General features: G+C 40.6%; 1 protein-coding gene across 16 annotated transcripts; it reads right to left on the bottom strand.

The window, feature by feature from the left end:
• Window positions 1-1119: 1119 nt before the first annotated feature.
• On the bottom strand, window positions 1120-20922 carry LOC131227264 (tRNA-specific adenosine deaminase TAD2). 16 transcript variants are annotated; one of them, XM_058223020.1, is made up of 11 exons: window positions 20781-20922; window positions 18252-18317; window positions 15965-16002; window positions 10335-10401; window positions 9884-10033; window positions 7408-7567; window positions 7221-7317; window positions 5543-5652; window positions 4378-4421; window positions 2458-2504; window positions 1120-1456 (listed from the first exon to the last, which is right to left on the bottom strand). In XM_058223020.1, exons 1-10 carry the CDS (start codon window positions 20796-20798, stop codon window positions 2499-2501), a joined length of 756 nt encoding a protein of 251 aa, XP_058079003.1. In that variant the 5' UTR covers window positions 20799-20922; the 3' UTR covers window positions 1120-1456; window positions 2458-2498. The 16 variants fall into 16 exon arrangements, 15 of the variants coding, with proteins under 15 accessions (XP_058079003.1, XP_058079002.1, XP_058079011.1 ...); XM_058223016.1 differs by lacking the exons at window positions 1120-1456; window positions 2458-2504; window positions 20781-20922 and adding exons at window positions 3914-4230; window positions 10500-10596; window positions 10696-10776 and having other exon boundaries at window positions 18252-18323; XR_009162145.1 differs by lacking the exon at window positions 5543-5652.
• Between the last annotated feature and the right edge of the window lie 214 nt (window positions 20923-21136).

Genomic DNA, 21136 nt, shown 5'->3' with positions numbered 1-21136 from the left:
GATACTTTTGTGCCTAGTGGGACCCACTAATTTTCTGAGGGACCTTAAAACCATAGGAGCCCTACTTTATATGTATATCAGCCACATTGTCCATGTTAGTGACTATTTGTACCCCCACATAATTGGTGGGGCCCACTAATCTTCAAGGGACCTTAAAACATGGGCTCCTATGATGTGTGTATGTCAAGCACATGGTCCATGTTAGTGACAATCTTTATATTCTGAAATGATGGGGATTGCAGGCATTACCATAAATGCAAATTTACCGCAGGCTCTTGAGTCTGGCTCAACAAAAGAGTTATGTGTCTCATCGTAACTCCCTCATGGGCATGTTAACATGAGTTGTGTAAGGTAGGCCCCACTGTTTAGATGCCCGGTGCTAAAAGTTCAGGTGCAAGTGCAATGAACGGATAAAGTACTGTTGGTGCCTGATGAACGGCCTAGATCTCTCAAACATTTTGTATCTCTGGTCTCTATCTTTTGGAGATTGGCTGTTCCTTTGATAAATTTAGTTTTTGTAGAGATGATATTTCAGGAATGCTACAAAGGGAGGATTGGAATTCTGTTGGATTTTGTTTGGCATAAGCCTCTCATGGTCAGCACTAACACCATTGCAGAAGCACAAAAGGCCAGAGATTTCCACCTTGAATGCTAAGTACAATTGCCTAATTTTAAAATTCTTCCAAGCAGGACCCACTGTTAATCTGATGGAGTCTAACATGGATGGCCATGAAAAATGTCCATAATTAGAAGATCGTAGCCATCTACATTGGGTGTGGACTATTTGTGTTATTTTTAAATTAACTTTCTATTTTAAGGCCACTGATGGAAGCAATTGGATCCTTCCCCTATTGGGTCTCTTGAGCATGGTCCATTCCTTATTTGGAAATCTATCAAGTGGGTGGTGATCTAGACTGTTGATCTATCAAGTGGCATGATCCAGCTCTTTCATCCTTTTTAAATCATCATTTCCCAAGTCAAAATTCAAGTGTCTAAGATCATCTGATTGTTGTGATAGTGCATCATCGTCATCGGCATGGTGGCTCACAAATCAATGGCTTCCACCAACGGAACATGCATTCCACACATGACAGACATCCGTGATAGTGAACCATGACGGACTATTACTCATGCTGAGTCATGATAGCACTCTCATTAACCGAACAAGATTCTGTAATTCAATATGAGATTTGTAGAGTAGTTTTCCCACTTCTAGGGAACTTTTTGATAGCACCTTGAAAGAACCCAAAACATAGAATTTCAGCAAAATAGGTAAGTTCTAAAACATGAATCTTTTGTTATGTCACGTTAGTATGACATTCGTTACCTTTCAATGATGAAAGAAACTCATAGGCTCTTAGAAAGATGATCATATGGGCTGATAGACAAGCTTGTGGATTGTATTCCATGACCGAACTCGAAATTTGGCATGAGCAGGTTTGTTCTTTCAGCTCTCCTACATAAACAACAGAAACATGCATGATCAGATCAGGTTAAGAAAGCCAACATCCTTGAATGTCAAAGAAAGATCAGCCAATAAACGTAATAGGCAAAATTCAAAAATTCAACTTGACTCAATATCTAGCTGGGTTGGATCCAATTTAAGACTTGATCGAGTCTTTAATCGAGTGGAATTGATATTTTAATAATTAAAAATTTATAGTATTTAGTGCATTTAAAATTGTTTCAATGAAATAAGTAATAAAAAAAAAACCCCAAAACAGGACAAAGCAACACCATGCCCTGGTAGCATGTTTTGTGCTTTCATGGTGGAGGTCACTAATTTGATTCTTATGGTATGCATTATGCTTTTGAAACCCAGAGAAAAAAAAAATGGTGTTAGGATCTATGGAGCCTGATAATTAGAGGTGTACTGTTCATCCAGTCAGCACTTTCACAGGTCGAACTCCACTCTAAGCTCATTGGGATCATAGGGGGGCAGTGCCCCCTTTGCTTGGGGGTCCAGGGGCATGCCCCTGATCCAGAGGGCAATTTCATAATTTCACATGGATTTTTATGTAAACCCTAACTCATTTGAGGTAATATATATTATGTAGAGAGAGAGTGAGAGAGAAAGCTGCTTCTTCGTTTTATGCCTTTGAGCATAGTGGATTGGCATGAATCCGTGGACCTACCGAAAGAGAACCATATAAATCTGTGTGATGTTATTTGCCTCTTTTTTAATACTTCCTTTTTTATTCTGATATTGTTGTGCAAGTGGTCAAGAAGGGATCTTTCTCCCAACAGCTGGCTAGTGACTAGGTCGAGCAAATCGTACCGAGTCATGCTGGGCAGCGAGTTTCTATAAGATTTGGTTGGAAATCTGGTCAAGTCGAGTTGACTCTGCCAAGTTTTGAGTTTCCAGTGGGTTTTAATACTATGGTCATAGTTAATTATTATTGGATATGGATTCAGCTATAAACAAGTAAAAGACAGTTGTAAGGGAAGATCACGTACATATCTGGAGAGCCTTCTCATGTTCAGTGTACATCCCAAGACTAATCCTGATAAAAATAAATAAATAAATAACTCAGGTGGGGACACCACATGGTGCAATGTACAATCACCACTAAAACCTATATATTCGTATGATGTAGCCTGCCTGAGTTTTGGCGTGTGACCATTCATCCTTGTGGGGTGCGCCTGATGACTGGGTTGGATTGCATATAGACAACACAGTGGACCCGACATTCCATCTGGAAGTTTGTGGAGCGGCTTGAGTTCTCCAGGCCCCTGTTTGGATATCTTCGCAAATCCAGATAGAGGAACCAATCCTTCACATGTTTGTGGCAGCTAGGAAAATGGAATCCACCCTAGGCAGGTTCTTGTTTGCCTGCTTTTTCTGTTCAAGTTGGCAAGTTATCCTGTGATTTGGGCAGAGCACATCCCGACCACCAACAAAAGTAGAAACCTCTAGACATTCCACCTTTAGATGTTCACAAACATCAAAGATTGGATTAATAACTTGGAGCATCCTGTTGAAGAAGTTAAGCAGTTGGATAGATCTGAACCAGATCAACTGCCGATTACAACTTGGTTTGAACCATACCAGCATCACCACCATGCGGTGAATAATCTAATCATGTTTGCCAAATAGCACTTCCAAACCCGTTGTACCGGTGATTTATATGGGTGTTTTCCAATTCTCACCAGCAAAATCCTCCATTGGATGGCTTTTTATGTTCTTGATCATTTTGAACCAAACCCAATCAAAGAAAGCCCTGGTTCTGGTCCAACCTTGTTCGACAGGAAACTCGGGTTGGTTTGTAAATATTTGGCCTTAGCAAAACATGCAAATTGCTTGCTTCCTAATATATATATATTAGGAAAAGATTCTATGTGGTCGAGTTCATGGGAACTTCCCATGAGGTCGAGCTGTGTGGGCCCCACCATGATGGGTGTCGAACATCAACACCATGCATTTGATGGGTCCCATTTAAATTATGGGATATCCCAAAAATCAGTCGTATACGGAACTCAGGTGGGCCATACCATCTAAAATCATGTGAATACATGCCTAAAACATATAAAAGCACTTGGTGGGGCCCACTTGAAATTTGGATGCGTCTGAAACTTGGTCTGACCCCTCATCCAAGTGGGACACACATAATGGATGGGCTGGATTTGTGAACCACATCTCAGTGGGCCCAATAAATGATTATGAATGTTTTAATGGAGGGTAACCCCTGTCAACTTTTGTATGCAGTGTGGCCCAAACTAGTCATGGATTGACTTGATTTTTAAGCCCTAGGCCCGCCATGGAATGATGCATCTGACTGATGGGGTAGATGTTCGACATACATCATGGTGGGGCCCACACAACTCGACCTCATGGGAAGTTCCCATGAGCTCGACCGCATAGAACCTTTTCCGTATATATATATATATATATATATATTCTGAAATTAACTCATATAATACTTCATATTGGACTTGATGTATTTATTAAGATGGTAACATTCGACCCAATATACAATTTCCAGTGAATTATCCCAAGACCTAGATTGAGAGAGCCAATTATGATGAAGGGACGCAGATGATGCGGTAGCATGTTAACAAAATCCTTGTGCATAGGCTTATATGCATGCATGCATATGGAATGAGAAGCCCGTGGATGGTCGGGTGGGATGCGACTTTTCCAAGTCAGCTCAGATTCGGGCAAGTCCAATCCGGTTCAGCACCATGGGTCAGCATCGAGAATGACTCGACCTGGCTCATCCGAGTCACCCCCTGATTCAGCCAACTCAGGAGGGAATGATTCGGCCCAAGTCACCGAGTCAAAAAACAATGGATAAGATTGAATCGGTTGAACTAAAACTCAAGCTTGTGATTCATCACATGTTTGAAACTAAAAACATAATAGGGACTACAACTTACATTTATTGATTGTGATATCCGAACTGGTCTATGAGGCTTTGGAGCTGAAATACATAGAAAAAAGCAGTATAAGTATACATTCTTAAATAGATAATGTTTACATGTGGCTATGGTAGCATTGCTTTTTGCCCATGAACATTGCCATGCTGTCCCTACGGGTGGAAATGGGCCAGGTAGCCCGCCTAACCTGGCTATGGGTTGGGCTTGGACCTACTAGCTTGGCCTGTGGGCCTGGCTTGGGCCTTGCATGCATGGAATTTACCAGGTCGGGCTCGGGCTCAAGTCATTTTGGCCCCACTTATATGTACATTTATTATATCCTACAAATAAGCCATTCTAATCCTTGGTTCGACAACCCATCTGACCTGTTGGTTTCATTTGTGTAAAATGTTATATCCATGACCATTTGTGGACCACTTGATCGATAGATAGATTAGGAAAATTCAAGTGGGAAATGGCGATGTTATCCATTTTCAAGCCAAGCCGGGTTGAGTCAGGTTGGGCCAATGTTTTTCAGGCTTAAGTTTGGGCATGCTGTGCCAGGTCCACATCAGGCTTGGAACAATCTTGGACCTTGGGTCTTAAGTTTTAGGCAGGGCCCAGGCCCAAAGCCATCCCATTGCCACCCTTTGGTGCACCCCATCCGTCTTTTGGCTTCTCTACAATCCATTTCGGTTCTGACTTCCATGTCCACACAATAATAAAAGAAGTCGCAAGATCAACTTTTCACAACACTGATCATCATCATCTAAGCATTATCCTTAGTTAATTGGGGTCGGCTAGAGGAATATTATTCCACCATTCCACTCCATCAAGGGCTTTAGTTAGACCATAGGTTATCAAGTCTTTTCTAACTACCTCCACCCATATACTTTTAGGCCATCCCCTTGCCCTTTTAGAGCCTTCAACTTGCACCAACTCACTCCTAACCGGAACAGTTCTTGGTCACCGGTATCCTTTTTCACGACATGGATAAGTTATCTGTTTTTGAGTATTTGGACTTATAGCTTCTTTTTCTTTTCTTTTTTTGGTCATTTAAAACTAAAAGAGCCAAGCTATCTAAAATCCAAGTTCGTTTGGCCCTTGATCTAGATTTCATCTTTGTAATGGTAATTACCAATAAAAATGTCCACCAGTACATTTTATGAGAGTAAGAAGCAAATACCGTTGGGATTTCCCTGATCATAGAAACTTCGGAAAAGAGAGACTGCCTCTGATGCCATGATTCCACCAGTACATCTGAAGCCCTTTGCTTGAGATGCTTTGCCACTGTCACTAGAAGAGGGAAGTTTGGACAAAAGCTCAAGCAAAACAGGATGTTGTAGGCTTTCTAAAAGCATGAATATGAAAGCAATGCACATCCCAACTATCAAAGAGAGACCATTTCAAATAAGAGAAATAAGGCCATGGATGGACAGACAAATTGAACTGCAGGTATTCAGTCTAATCAAGGAAATGACAACTAGAACTCGTTCCAATGAAGCAGCACTCAAATTGCAGTTTTGTTCCTTTCAAGTCCAACTTGAAACTTGAAAGTGATGAAATTGCAATTGGAGCCTTGTTCTGCAATGTGAATGCTTACAAATGAAATTACAATTTGGCTATTTTTAGCTTTATTAGACTAATAATCGCAATTAATTCAATAGTGCATCCAAATGCATCCCATTTTTTTCAAGCAAGGATCATGCAACCACATAGAAAATAACAGGCAACAGCCATTTTTGTATAGGGCTGCAACATGGGTTCTACCCCAACCCAACTTATCCAACCAAGTCTAGGTTGGGGTAAGTCGGGTGATCAGGGTCCTTGGGTTGGGTTAGGGTTGGAAAAATCCAACCCAATTTGAAATTGAGTTTCATTTGGGTTGAGAAAATTCTGGTCAAGCAAGGTTGGATTTCGGGTAAGTTCAGAGAAAACTAAACAAATCCTTCAAAGAAATACGCATGCAGCATTCAAATAAGGCAAAAGGACAAAGGAGAACTAGTCACCTATAGCCATCTGCATGCCAACTAAGCACCCAAACCCATCTTTCCCGCCAATGTGTCACTCAAGGTATTCCGTAACAGTAACAGTGGCCATAACGACCACCACCATCACCTTTACAATACAGGTCGTAACAGTTGCTATGGCCCCTGTAACGGCCACTACGGTCTCTTTATTTATTAAAAGAAAAATTCCCAAAAAACCTGAATCTGCCCTATAACATTGGAAAAAAATCTAAAAACATGTATTTGCCCCGTAACAGACCATTACGGGGCTGTTAAGGCCTTCATAGGGGGCGTAACGGGCCATTAACGACGGTTACAGGTCATTTTTTTCCATAACGGTTGTTACGACCGTTACGACCTCATAACATGTAACGGTTGCCACTGTTACCTTTATGTACCGGCCTTTACGGCACACCATGGTGTCACTTCTCAAGACATACGAGCTGTGCACCCCACCATGATGATCAACTGGCAAAAAAAAAAAAATAGGCTAGTCCACCCATAAGGTGGGCCATACCAATGTAATAAATAGACAGCTGATGGTCTGACTCAAAGTATGGCCCATCTAATGAGCAGGGGCCCAACTTCTGCACAGCTTAGGTGTTCTAAATATCACATGTTAGTAGGAAACACAGAGCTGCATGCTAAGCATTTTTTTACACTCACACCCTCACACCCACACACACCACATGGGTACTCGAACCCATGACCTCAGTGTTGAAATACATGGTGTCCACCACCGAGCAATGAGTAGGGACCCAGCATGCTAAGTTAGCATACATCCAGCTGTAGGTGATCAGTTGGCAATACCAATAGATATCACGTTGAATGCATTGCCAAAGTCGGGGAACAAACCTAAAGAATTGCTCAGGACTGCATCCATGTAGTGATAAGACGGAACCACATCCTCCAAACTTCTCATTAGCACAGCCATAATAAACTGCTTGTATTCCTAGCAAGATGAGAAACCAAACAAACAATTTGAATGCCAATCTTAACAAGTACATTAGCTTCCTAATGAAATTGGGTTGAATGAGCAAACCGAGAATTGATAAGGCTGCCGCACACATTATACATGGCTCGCATGTAACATAAAGATCACATCGCGAAAAAATTTCTGCAGCTTCTAACTGTGAAAGTCCCATCTTTTGCCACTTCTCAAGGAGAACATCTATCGCCTCCATCTCAGCATGTCTAGTAGCCTGTACACATACAATCAGTTTATATGAAATATGTGTAACTGGTAAGGCGGTGCCCTCCAGTGGTATTGTTACAACTGTAAGCTTGCAGTGGTAAAGGGCAGATGTGGGGCCCACATGATGCATGGAGCAAATCCAACACGTCCATCACATGCATGACCTCATGTTATCTACATGACCCAAACATCAGCCCAATCCAAAACTCAGTTGCACCACACCATAGGTAACAAATTGAGAGGGAAGGCCACCCACCTGAGTTTCAAAACAGCCTGATTTTTACCTGACCATCCAGGCCAGATGAAGGTTGCAAATGGCCTGGATGACATGACACATATACAACACCCTCACAAATCAGGGGGTGGGGGTGGGGGTGTTCCTTGGTGTCTGGTAAATTTGCATGATATTAACACTGCAAGTGTAGTAAGTACACTGAAGAAGCATGATAACAAGGTTACCTGGATCATGGGTCTCTCCGTTACGTGGTAAGGGCACAGCCAAGTGGTACGCTACTTCCTTTAATGTGTTTTATGCTAGTGGTAGGATGATGTAGGTCATTCCATTATTTACACCAGCTATATACAATATAGCTTTATTACGAATTAATATTGTAATTTATATATGAGAATGATGAATATGATTATTGTAGGTTTCACATGCATACTGTTATATTTAGATGTTGGTACACGGTGCATAAACCAAAGTATTAATATCTTCGTTCTGAATATAGATTGACATTACAAGTTAGTCTACACTACGGGGATTGGTAAAAATAGAGTGACCCACTATACGGACCGCGGGATTTGATGAAACGTAAATTTGCTCTCTCTCTCTCTCTCTCTCTCTCTCTCTCTCTCTCTCTCTCTCTCTCTCTCTCTCTCTCTGTCTCTCTCTGTCTCTCTCTCTCTCTCTCTCTGAAAGGTGAAATTTTATTGCAAAAAGAGAGGAACACTCTCTCTCTCTCTCTCTGTTTTTGAAAGGTGAAATTTTATTGCAAAAAGAGAGGAACATGAATAAACTAGAACAAAAAAGGGAAAACAAATGAGAAAAACATAACCAAAACAAAACAGGAAAAACTCGAAAACCCACTAAAAATATACAAAATCCATCCCCTGACAGGAGGAACCCGGGAAGCACCAAACACACTATAGAGCCCAGTACTGAAACATGACAAGGACCCAAGAGAAAACACCAGCCGCTGCAACGGAGAGATTTTGAAAACAACGGTTGTTTCTTTCCAACCAAATTGCCCAAATAACAGCCAGGAATATGATCCTCCACTTTCTTTTTCCCAACGCTCCCCTTGGCTCTGCATGCCAACTGCAAAGAAGATACTCCATAGAGGAAGGCATAACCCAAGCAACCCCGGAAAGTCTAAAAATGCTCCACCAGATATTAGAAGAGAAACGACTGGATGAAAAGGTGATCCACAGTTTCTTTAGACCGGTAAGTCGGTAACACAAAAGACAAACGTTGGGGATGCACATTCATCGTTTTTTAAGATTATTGATCATTAGGACTATGTTTCTTCCCACCAACCATCCAAAAGATGCCACTTTAGGGGGAACTCCATAGTTCTAGAGGGAGGCAGTAAGGGTAGGAGACGAAGCAAAAGAAACCACTACAAGCAATTTGTAGAAAGATCTAACAGAGAAGGATCCGGAAGTTGAAGATCTCCATCGTATCGAGTCTTCTGTGTTAGGAGAGGGCTAGAAGATCTGCAACCACGAAAGGAGAAGAGTAAGGTCCTTGATCTCGGAATCCAATAAGTTCCTACGGAAAGGGGGAAGCCATATACCTCCCCTTCTCATAGAGATGAAACAGTCGTTGACCAGAACATCCTTATTGGAAGAGATATCGAAAAGAGTGGAAAATGATTCGGCCAAAGATTGGTTTCCACACCACAAATCGAGCTAGAATTTGATTATGTGCCCATTTCCAAGAGAGATGGGAATTCTCTGGAAGATCAAAGAGGTAGACCTAGCTATAACTTAAGAAGCTTCTATTTGGTGGGGGGGGAGGCCAAAAACAGCAACAACCCTATCCTCAAAGACCAATCACTTGGTCAGAGGCATTAGAACAATTGATCCAAGAAAATACATCCAATTTTGCTTTCTTAAAAACATTTTCTTCTGACCTACTCTTGTACTGGAAAGAGCAATTGTTTCTTGTCCCCCACAAAACCCAGATAACAACCAGCAAAACTAGCCTTCGCACTTCCCTACCTTCATCCCCTCCCCGGTGCACACAGATAACAGCTCACCAATAGACCTCGGCATCACCCCAAGAGATCTTAAAACAGGCAAGGAACACATCCCACACCTTCTGATCGAATGCATGGTGGATGAACAAGTGATTCACCGACTCCACGTCCTCCATGCACATTGGACAACAATTGGGGATTGCCAACGATCTCTTTTGCAAGCTGTCAACCATGAGCATCCTATTCCTTCCCGCAAGCCAAGCAAAAGCCTAAAAATGAATGACCTAGAAACATGTCACTAGATGTATCGGTTTATATATTGAATGACCTAGAGATAAGACTTGTCTAACTTGGGGCAACAAAAGAGTATAGTGCACACATGATCGTGATTCTAGATGTGTAGAAATAGCATTTGAGTGACAAAGATGGGGCAGACATGTGAGCAGATGTGAAGTTCTACAGAAGCAAAACATAATAGAAGTCTACAAACAATGAGCTAGAAAATAAGTTGGAATATCAAATGAAAGATTTAATCTTTCTTCATGAGGAGACAAAAGTTGGAGGCCATACATTTCGTGTCTCATTGGTCCGGTTGCTCCCACAGGCAATAACCTTTCCATCCTCCACAATCACACAACTGGTGAAGACATTTAAAAGCAGCACCATAAGAAACATATAAACAGCAGAGCTTTGCTAAGGCCACACGCGTGTACAAGTCAGCTAATGCACAGTCACCCCATATGCCGGTGTGGTGAACAGGTGCAATATCCAAGCCACCCATCAGAAGGGTACCAGTATGTTGATTTCCTCTCCCGAGAGTAAGATCTGTCCACTGGACAGGTGGGCCTCAATTAACTGAACAAATTTATGGTTGTAAAAACTCAGGCAAAGTTTTCTAACCTGTCAACTTATTTTTAATATCATGGCCCGCCTACTGAATGGACCATCTTTATCTTTGGGCAATAAGATCTACATGATGAGGTCCACCTAGTGGATGGCTTGGACGTTTCACCTGTTTGCCACATATGTGCATTAGCCAACTTGTACACATGTGTGGGCTTATTAAGCTCTAAACAGCACATTGGAGCTACAGAGGGAAAGAATTAATGGAAACAACAAGCAGGTAATCTATTGATCATGTAAGGAATTACAGGGCAAACATAAAATTTGCTGATAGGCAGCATCCCTTACATGTGGAGCCCTTGATCTGGTGATCAAGATTCCACACCATTGATCATATGGGCCCTGTTGTGGATGGGGCATCCCCTAAAATCTCTCTGCTTGGAAGATACCAACCATTGATCTGGATTGTCTTCGGTTGAATGTGGACAATCATTGTATTTTTTTAATCGGTTGTCTATTTACAGGCCATTGGTCAAAGCATTAGGATCTTCCAATCTGGAAGATTCCAGAGAGTATCTATATTCATCCTGCAGGCATCAGATTAATGGTTTGGATCACCAAGTCAAGGTCCCAACATGTAAGAAACCTGTGCAAGTAAATGTGCTGTGAGTTTGCTGATGTGCAGGATCCTATAATTCATTGGATCATATTAATTGAAATTAACTGAACGAAACTTGAGCAAATGAAAAAAAAAAAGTGTCAACAAGGCATTAGCTATATTCATAATGTTGAAATTCTCTCATGAAGATGTACGTTGTAACAGACCCAGTAAAGAAACTGAACTTCTTAGGTTTATACAGAATGGAGTAAATGCTCCAGTGTTCTCAGAGCACAATAAGTTATAGTGCTCCCAGTTGCATTGGTTGACTTGAACAGTCCAATCGATCAACCTGAACTGTCTATTAAGTCCAGAACACATTTCATGGACTACCATGCAAAAAGCATACCGATTGGATGATCTAACCCATCCTTGATATGGCCTTATCTTCTTTAGCAATCCTTTTTTCCAAGCTATGGATGGGATGGCTACAATTGTCTAGCAAATGTGATCCTTTAGAATAATAAGCAATCCATAATGGGCCTTAGCTGGATCAAATTGTTGATTGGGCCTGTTTTTCTTATTAAAGTCATTCCATAATGGGCCTTAGATGGATCAAATTGTTGATTGGGCCTTTAGAATAACAAGCTTAACAGTCCATATTAAAGTAATTGATCAATGGTTAATATTTGTTGGATTGGTATGATGTTTGTGCATGGGCATAATGAACAGTCCGGATCAATGAATTGGACTAAGTACCCCAATGCAACTAGGAGCACTATAACTTCTGGTGTTCTGAGAGCATTTGAGCATCTCTACAGAATGATAGCGGTCATACATGGGACCAGAGCAGAGAAATGTCAGGATGATGGTAGGTAAAATAATATAACAAACAAAAAGATTAGGAAAGTAGTCATTGAGATGCAAGAGGACACAGCAACAATCACCAAAGACATTACTGCATACCTCTTGTTTTTAATATCAGTAATAGATACCGATTCCAGATCATATTGGATAATCAGTTTAATATCTTTGATGTACAAGTTCTTTAATTATGGAAAAAAAGAAGCCTGTTGATCAACGTGGGAGCATTGTCTGTTGTAATTTCTCAAGGATTTCAATGCACCTGTCCAAAGAGCCCACTTCCAGAAATTTTCCTTCTTTTAGTGTTGGCCACAGTCAGGTTGTAGTCTTAGAGAATTTTGAAGTAAAAAGAGTACTACACAAACCATGAAGATGGTGGAATTCCAAAGAGCAAGTAACTGGATATATGCACATACATAGAGAATATTACAGGGAAAAGCATCATATTGCATCAAATGTGGAAACATGTCATCATTATCTAAGCCTTATCCCAAGTAAGTGGGATCAGATAATTTCTGGTCCGCCGTTCCACTCTATCAAGGATGACATCCTCGGGGTGCAACTCAGGAGGCTTGGGTCAGGTTGAGGATCAACCTAAGCCCAGCACGACCTCAAGAGGACCCAACTTGCAATCCGACCCGACCCGAATTCCAACCCAAGGTGCCCAACCCAAAGTCCTCTATATCAACCCAACCTGACCTAATCCAAAAATACATGTGATTGTTCCCAACCCCAATTTGCTCAACCAGAAACCAATCCAAATTCAAATCGAGTTGGCATTTTCCAACCCGAGGACCTTGACAACCCGACCTAAATTCGGGTTGGGTTGGTTGAGTTTGGGTTGACGCGAACCCAAGTTGCAGCCCTACAACATCCTTAATTACCCCGAACCCAAAGTTGTCGCCCTATGGCATCCTCAATAAAACCATGTGTCATCAAACCTTTTCTTACCACATCCTTGCAGGCCTTCCCTTGCCTTCTTAGAGCCTTCAACTTGAATCAAGTCACTCCTAACCAATACAGTTCTTGGTCTCTATGGCACATGGCCAAACTATCCAAGTCTACTTTCCTTCATATTATAACCTATTGGTACTACATCTAAGTTCTTTCTAATTCTACCCTTCCTCCTCTTTCCACTCATCCATCTCAACATACTCATTTCAACTCCACTCATCCTATGAACATGTTGTTCCTTGACTGCTCAACATTCTATTCCATAAAGCATTGGTTGTCCTATAGCTGTCCTAAAAATTTCCCTTTCAATGTGATTGGTACATCAACATGTATAAAAAAAATTTTAAAAAAACATAAAAATAAATAATAAAAAAAGACATAATAGGTTAGACCAATCTTATGAATGTTTAATAGAAAAAATCTCTATTCTCTAGCATTCATAAGCTATGCAAACATTCAAACAGAACTATGTTGCTCATTCAAATGAAAAAAAAAAAAGTAACAAATATTGGGCATGATCAGTGTGAACCCAGGCCAGAGGCCAGAAAAAAAGGCCCGGGTCACTAAAAACACATGTCAATGGGTAGTGACCTGTTTTCTAAAAAAATGTGAGTGTTGCACTGGGGAACCTCAATCCTAGGGCATCCCCTTGATTGACAAAGGTCTTGCCAATGATGCTGGAGGAGTTTTATTTGTGTATTACGTCTATTTTCTTTTAGATTATATAAATAGTGCTTCAAGTAGACAATGAAGGTCAGAACGGGTTGATCAGGTTGTAACGAACTGCCCACAAAAACATTGTTTGGTCCTAGTTTTAAAACATTAACACGATACCTGGGTGGGCTTTGGAAAGCTAACCATTCAAGATGAGCTCCAAGGCCATTTCTGGGCAATAGACCACTAGAAGCAAATATGGTCTTACAAGAACCACGGGTTTCATGAGGTGGTTTAATTTTGAGGTTTAAGGACGGATTTTTCTTTTTAAGGTTGCGTGTATGTTTTTGTTCAACCAATCAGAAGAATGTTTTCCCTAGGCAAAAGCTTCCAAATATAAATTTATTGGCTAGAAAATCTAAATCCAGTCTCTTTTGAAAAAAAATTTGATACCTCAAATCTATGATCCTTCAGATCAATAAGTTGAGAAGGGATTTTTTGTGGCAAGGTAGATCCCCCTGCAGGAAATTCTCCCTCATCAATTGGAATGAGGTCTACACCCCCTATGATGAGGGGTGAGTGGGGATTAAGCATCTGGACCTGGTCAATGAAGCCCTGTTTTGGAAATGGGGATGGTATTTTGGAGTAGAGGTGTCTGGTCTATGGAGATCTATATTAGCTACGAAATATAGGGTGTCTCAAAGGGGATGGTAGACTAAGCCATCATCATTATACCGTTCCTCCCCGGTTTGGAAAGCATTTGCCCGGGTGGCTGTAAAGGTTTTTCAGTGTGTAGGCCATTTGATTGGTGATAGGGCCAGGACTAGGTTCTAGGAGGATCCATGGTTCAAGGATTCCTCCCTTGGATCCTCTTTCCCGTCCTTGGCTTCTCTCTATATCAAGGCAGATATCCCTGTGGCCAATTGTTTTTCAGGATCGGGCAAAGAGGGGATTTGGCTCGGCCTTTTAGGCCTAATTTGAGAGATAGCGAGCTAGCTAATTTGGTCGATCTTCTTTCTCGATTGCAGGAGTTCATGTTGTCCCCTGGAGTGGAGGATTCATTGGTCTATAAGATTGGGAGTTTGAGAGTGCTCTCTGTGCGGTCCTTCTACTTCCATCTTACACAGCCAGAATTTCCTAGCATCGGCTCTCATACGAGCTTGGTTTGGGCCTACGGGGCCCCTCCCAAGGTCGCGCAATTTCCCTGGCTGGCAGGCAGGAATAGGATCCTAACGGTCGACAATATTTCCAAGAAAGGCAAGGTTCTACCCAATGTGTGCTTGTTGTGTATAGGGGATGCGGAATCTGTAGATCATCTCCTCCAATGCCCGTTCTCCTATTCCACTTGGAGTGGTGGTATCTTCACACTTGCTAAGGTCTCCTGGGTGATGACTCCGTCAATCGAAGGTCTTTTCCGCTCCTAGCATGCTAGCTGTGGCGGAAAACTTGGTAGGAAAAGATGGACAATAGCTCCCCTTGTGAATCTCTAGTCAATTTGGGAGGAGAGAAATAATTTATGTTTCTGTAATAATAAGCAGTTTCTGTCTGGGGTTTTAGCTTGGCTTATGTCGTTATTGAGGGATTGGATGTAATTGGGTCATTGGGTTTGCCCAGCTTGCTGGTTGGGTTTGTCGTATTCTAGTTTTTTAGTTTTCTCACTAGTTTTTTTTTTTTTTTTTCCTTTTTCCTTTTGTTTTGTTTTTCTTTTTCTTTGTATAGTTTTTCTTTTGGCTCTATCTGATAAATTGCTTCATCGTTCAACCAAAAAAACAAAAAATCCTGTCCTATGTTGGGTTTTATTGGTGTGCCAGATGTAAATGTTCATCGAGCTATACTGGCAAGGTACGGGATAATAGGATATTTGAAGAAATGTATCACCCAAACTGACTACTCCAATCTTTTCATGCATTATGCTCATGCATGTGGAAATGTTACAATCAAATACTCAATTGAATAGATTTCAATTTGATTAGTTTGAACTAGATGATCTAGTGTATACCTTGGGCCTGTTTGGATTGGTGAAACATCACATCTGAGGAAAACTTTAGAAAAGAAAAAGGTTCCTTCTCTTTAGGTCTAAAGAGAAAGGAAATAGCCTATCTGAGGAAAAGGAAATAGATTTCCTCAATCCTCTTGTCTTTCAAAAACTGTGGAATGAGGTCAAGCTATATAATGTTTGAGATAGCACAACTCCCATCACAGTGACCCAATGGCAAATCCCTCCAACAAATCATGGAAATACATAGCTAGACGTGATGAATGGAAAGGATTATAATGACGAACTTACCCAACAGGGACTTCTAGGTTGTCCAGAGCAAATTTGGCCTGTGAAAAGCAAGAAAAAAGTAAGCATCAAAGATGTAATAAGGAAATTATGACTGTCTTGAAGCCCTTCTGATGAAGTTCATTGAGCAAAAATATACTCTCTTTTTTCGAGAGAGAGATTCGCTTCAAAAAATATTCTTGGAACATAAGATTGTAGATAAGAAGTTCACGAAAACCAAACTCCTTGCTCAGAGCTCTGGACTCCTGTGTTTGAATGCATGTAAAACTTTCACAAAAATCTGAGGAAATCTAATTCACTCGCAAAACCACTCAAATCAACTCTATTTATGCATGGACAAGTCAAGAACTGAGTTATAGATCCAAAACCATGATGCCAAGAAACAGCATAAGTACAGGTTTTACACTTAAGACTGAAATACCCAACATGGATACATTATAGATACTTTATCAATTTTGGAATATCTGGGTATGATGGAATAATGCCGACTTATCCTAGAATTTTGAGTGGGACTTTTGAAAACCACATTTCTCTATAAAGATCATTGTTATTCTAAGACTTAGTATATCCAGATATGCTTAGTGCACCAATATCAACATGATGATGATAATGATCAATCATCATAACCTTGTCCTAACTATTTGGAGTTGGCTTTTTTACTTTTCACCAATCAAGATCTAAACAGGTATTATCAACAAGATTGGTACCAGATGCTTCATTGGTACCTATGCAACTTGGCGTAAGACACAAGAACCTCAGAAATGCAACATACCAACACACCCATACAAAATTACAAATGTATAATAATATTAAATAAATGTATTATGCAATTCTTAGCTCATAAATTCATAAGATAGAGAAATGCTTCTAAATGACTAGAAATATTAGAACTAAATGACTAATGTATACATGCTGCTAAAAAGAAGAATAAGGCCCTGTTCGGTAGACACCTAAAAATGAGTTCAGCTCATTTTAGTTAATCATGCTATGCATTAGTCATCTCATTTTCATTAACAGAATTGTGCATTAGAGATGATGATCTCTAATACATAATTTATTAACAGGTGCTTTGACCGATATCCAACATGTTTATCTGACATGTGTGTCAGAGAAAACACTGTTTTGAAAAAGAGAAAGGCAATGATACTCTAGCATCATGTGACTATCCATATGCAGGCATATGACTATTGTACATGTAGCATATATGTACCTGATCCAAACCATCAAAATGTTGGGCCCTGCTTCAGATGGGGCATGTACCCGAAATCAGATTGATTAACCTCCTACAATGGATATTTGTTCGTTGAATTTGGACCATGACTATCTCATTTTGACCCTCTACTTTATGGCCACAAAATCATGCAGTTAAGTTCTGTTTAGAGTATTTTTTTTGTTATCCCACCTATAACGGTGACAACTATAGAGACATTGGAGTGCACAATGGTTGCCCACATACCTATGAATCATCATACCCAGCCATCATATACAAAAAATCATTAAGAAAATGGAGTGTCTTTGTCACATGGATGCTTGTATGGTACGGTTTAACATATGTGATTATGTTTGTCCTTTATTTATTTTTATTTTCAATCCAATAAAATCTCATACGTACCCATATTTATCTGAAAGAAAATGCAAACTTCTAAGGGGGTGTTTGGCGCATGGTATTGGGAAGGATTAGGTGGGATGGGATTAAAAAAACGTAATTATTACGTATGGCAGGGATTGTCCCCTGTTACCATGGTATAAGCTTAATTCCATGCTATGTTTGTAATATGGTGGTACATTGAATGGATATACCCACCGTCATTTGAAACTATTGAGAATAACACGTGTTATATCCAAATCGTTCATCTGTTTTGTAACCTCATTTTATGGCATGGGCCTAAAATTGAGGCAAATCCAAAACCTATGTGGCCCCAAAGAAGTTTTCAACGGTAGGTATTCAATCCCCGCTGCTTTCTATGGTGGGGTCCACTTGAGCTTTAGATCTACCTGATTTTTTGGCCCATGCTCTAAAATGATCTCGAAAAATGGGTGGACAATGTGGATATAGCCCACACATCATGGAGGGACCTACACAACTTGCTAACATTGAGTGGAATTGGCACGGGACCCAATGCAATCCCATCTAATCTAATTCCATGCTTTTCCATTCTTCCCAAACATTGAGTGGAATTGGCACGAGACTAAATGCAATTCCATCCCACCTAATCCCATCTAATACCATGCGCCAAACACCCCCTAAGATGTATGTTATTTTATACAAGGATCCGGAAGAATGGAATACCTGTTGTAAGGCATGCTCCATAAATGCAAGTGTAGATGGTGATTCCTCTTCTATAATAGACGCCATCTGAAAATTAGTCAAAGAATGTCTTACTCAATAACAGCTAGGGCGAAACATTCAAACATACACGTGGCATATATGAATATATCAATCCAAAACCATCCAAATTAAAGGACTTGCAGCAGAAAATAGCCCAAAAATCACATGATCGAATGATCCTAACCATCTGATTGCACCATCAGAATTTTCAGATAGCTGGTCGTTTCCTTTTCAACCAACCGTTCAACAGCCATCTACTAGTACAGTCATGATATGTATAGTATTCTTGGGTTTTCGGTTTCTGTAATTGGGGCCCATGGTTCAGTTTTCCAGACTGCTGGTCCATTGGGTCCCATGGTTGATTGAGCATGCCTCAAACAACACATCATGAAGGTTTTCAGGGTGTTGGATGATTGGCATACCAGTGATTGGCAGGGCTCGACTAATTGGAGATGGGTGCTTGCATTGGTACATGAGAGTGCACAACAAGTTCAGTTGGCATATTGAACAGGGATCATAGAAAAGGAATGATCTATAGTCTCAACCCAAGAGCATACACTTCCTATGTCCCTTCTGTTAGTCCCCTGACCCAAGGGATTTATCTCCTAAGGAGGCTTTGATGCATATAAAACATGGTTTTAAGATTTGGATGAGTCTAATGCGATTTGTCCAAGTCAACTAGGACACAGTCAGATCCAATCCAGTTTGAAACCTGCTTCACCCACGATTCATTTGAGTCACGACTCGACTTAGGGCCAAGCAAATCAGCATTGAGTCCAAGAGTTGTAATCATGATATAAAGTGAGTCACAATATACAGGTGACATTGGAACTTATAATAAAGGAAATTTGTATGCCCATGTGAACCTAATAAGGAAATCACAAGCCACTGTCTACTGAAAAATTCATTCGCAGGAGAAAATCACTGTTAATAATCAACTCAGTCAATCACACGAATTTGTCATCTTGTGTTAAAAGATGTTTTTGAAAATTTTCATTTCAAAAGGAAAACTATGTTTTGGTTTTCGTTTAAGGGTTTCTCTAGTAGTGGCCGATTAGACATCCAACTCTAGATCTTCAAGATCTATTAAGCGGGGCTTGCATTGAGGCATGGGCCCACTTGACAGTGGTGATGGTATTAGTAGAGGGATCGACAATACAAATAAATTTCATCCTCGTCGTCATCATCTAAGCCTTATCCCAACTAATTGGGGTCGGCTACATGAATCTTATTTCACCATTCTGTTCAGATTCATGATGAAAGTTATGGCATAAGTTTGATACCAGCTACCTGGTGTTGATGTCTTAAATCTGTAAATAGCAGGGTCTGTCAATGCCAATGACAGGCCGCTCAATGCAATCAACAGATGTTTGATGCCATTGGAAAAATCCGAAAAATCCACAAATCCATGTTTTGTTGCTGGAACGTTTTGGTGTTTTACTCGATAACATCGAAGGTGTTCGATGCCATCGACAGATTGTCAATACCATCGAAGTCCCATCGAAGGTTCCATCGAGCGAGCGCACAGAATTGCGTAAGTGCGGGATTTGTTTCCTATTCCGATTGTGATACTATATGATACTATATATATCGGGTGTAATTGGAATTTGGGAAGCGGAAGAGGAGTTCTGGGCTTTCTAAATTTGTTCTCAAGGGTTTCATGGGCATAGCTTGGGCTTATGAGGTAGATTCGAGGCTTGTTCGAATCAGTAATTGTCTCTCTCTCTTGTATTTCTGCTTTCATAGTGCATTACTTGTCGCTTTGTGCCGTGGTTTTTTCCTGCAAGGGTTTTTCCACGTAAAATTCGGATTGTTTGTGTTTGGACTTGGTTGTGTAATTGGTAGTACTTTACTTGATTCGTCTCTGTGTGCTTCCACAGTTCCCCAACACTACCAACCTAACACCTCTCTATCTGGGCTTGGTACCGGCAATGAGAGAACAAAACTCCCACAAGCACAACGTAATAGACTATCATGTAGGTCAACTACAACCAATACCAATCTAATAGCCAATATACATAAATTAATTACAATCAATGAGTTAGGTCACACATAAATATGGGAGATGCCGGCCGAGTTCAGGCCATGCTGTTAGGCTATTAGATGGAACCTGAGCCCAGCCTGATAAATAAACAGGCTTAAATTTTCGGCTCAATTCTGGCCCCGATTCCTAGAATTTCAGTCCAAGCTCGAAAGCCAAACAGTCCCGCCCGGCCTATTGACAGCTCTAGCTGGTAAATTGTCTAGCAGGTAGACAGTTTTCTGTGTTTGGGTACTGGGAAAATGCTGTTTATGAATTAGAAAGTGCTGGTATGGATTTTCCTCCCATCCAAAACGCATGGATGCCTGTAAGTTGCATTAGTTGTGAAGGAGTTACAGGAAGTGTTTGGATGGGAAATTTCATCACTGAGTGAGTTACAAGCGCTAAAAAAAAATATAAAAAAAAAAAAACCAATTGAAAATATTTGAAAAGGGAGAGATTTCACTCACCTGTAAATCACCCCCCATTTGAAAATATTTGAAATGGGAGAAATTTCCCTCTCTCTCTCTCTCTCTCTCTCTCTCTCTCTCTCTCTCTCCAGGTAAAACAGTTTTTCTTTTCCTGCGCTTTTTTTTCACTTGTGGACAGAGGGTTTCGAAAAGGGCGACGAGTTGCACGTAACCCGCGATGGACAGAGACCGTGTAACCCAAAGCGGTGTGGGGCCCACAGAAATTTCTATTTGAAATCCACTCCGTTTATCGGTTTTTTCAGATCATTTTAGATGTGATACAAAAGATGAGGCTGATAAAAAAAAGTCAAATTTTCCACATCAAAGGAAATAGTGGAAACTAAACGATCACTATT

This window comes from Magnolia sinica, chromosome 15, assembly GCF_029962835.1.
Source record: "Magnolia sinica isolate HGM2019 chromosome 15, MsV1, whole genome shotgun sequence".
NCBI classification, from domain to species: Eukaryota; Viridiplantae; Streptophyta; class Magnoliopsida; order Magnoliales; family Magnoliaceae; genus Magnolia; species Magnolia sinica.
The sequence above is the reverse complement of the archived record's forward strand: the minus strand, read 5'-3'. Positions and strand labels throughout refer to the sequence as shown.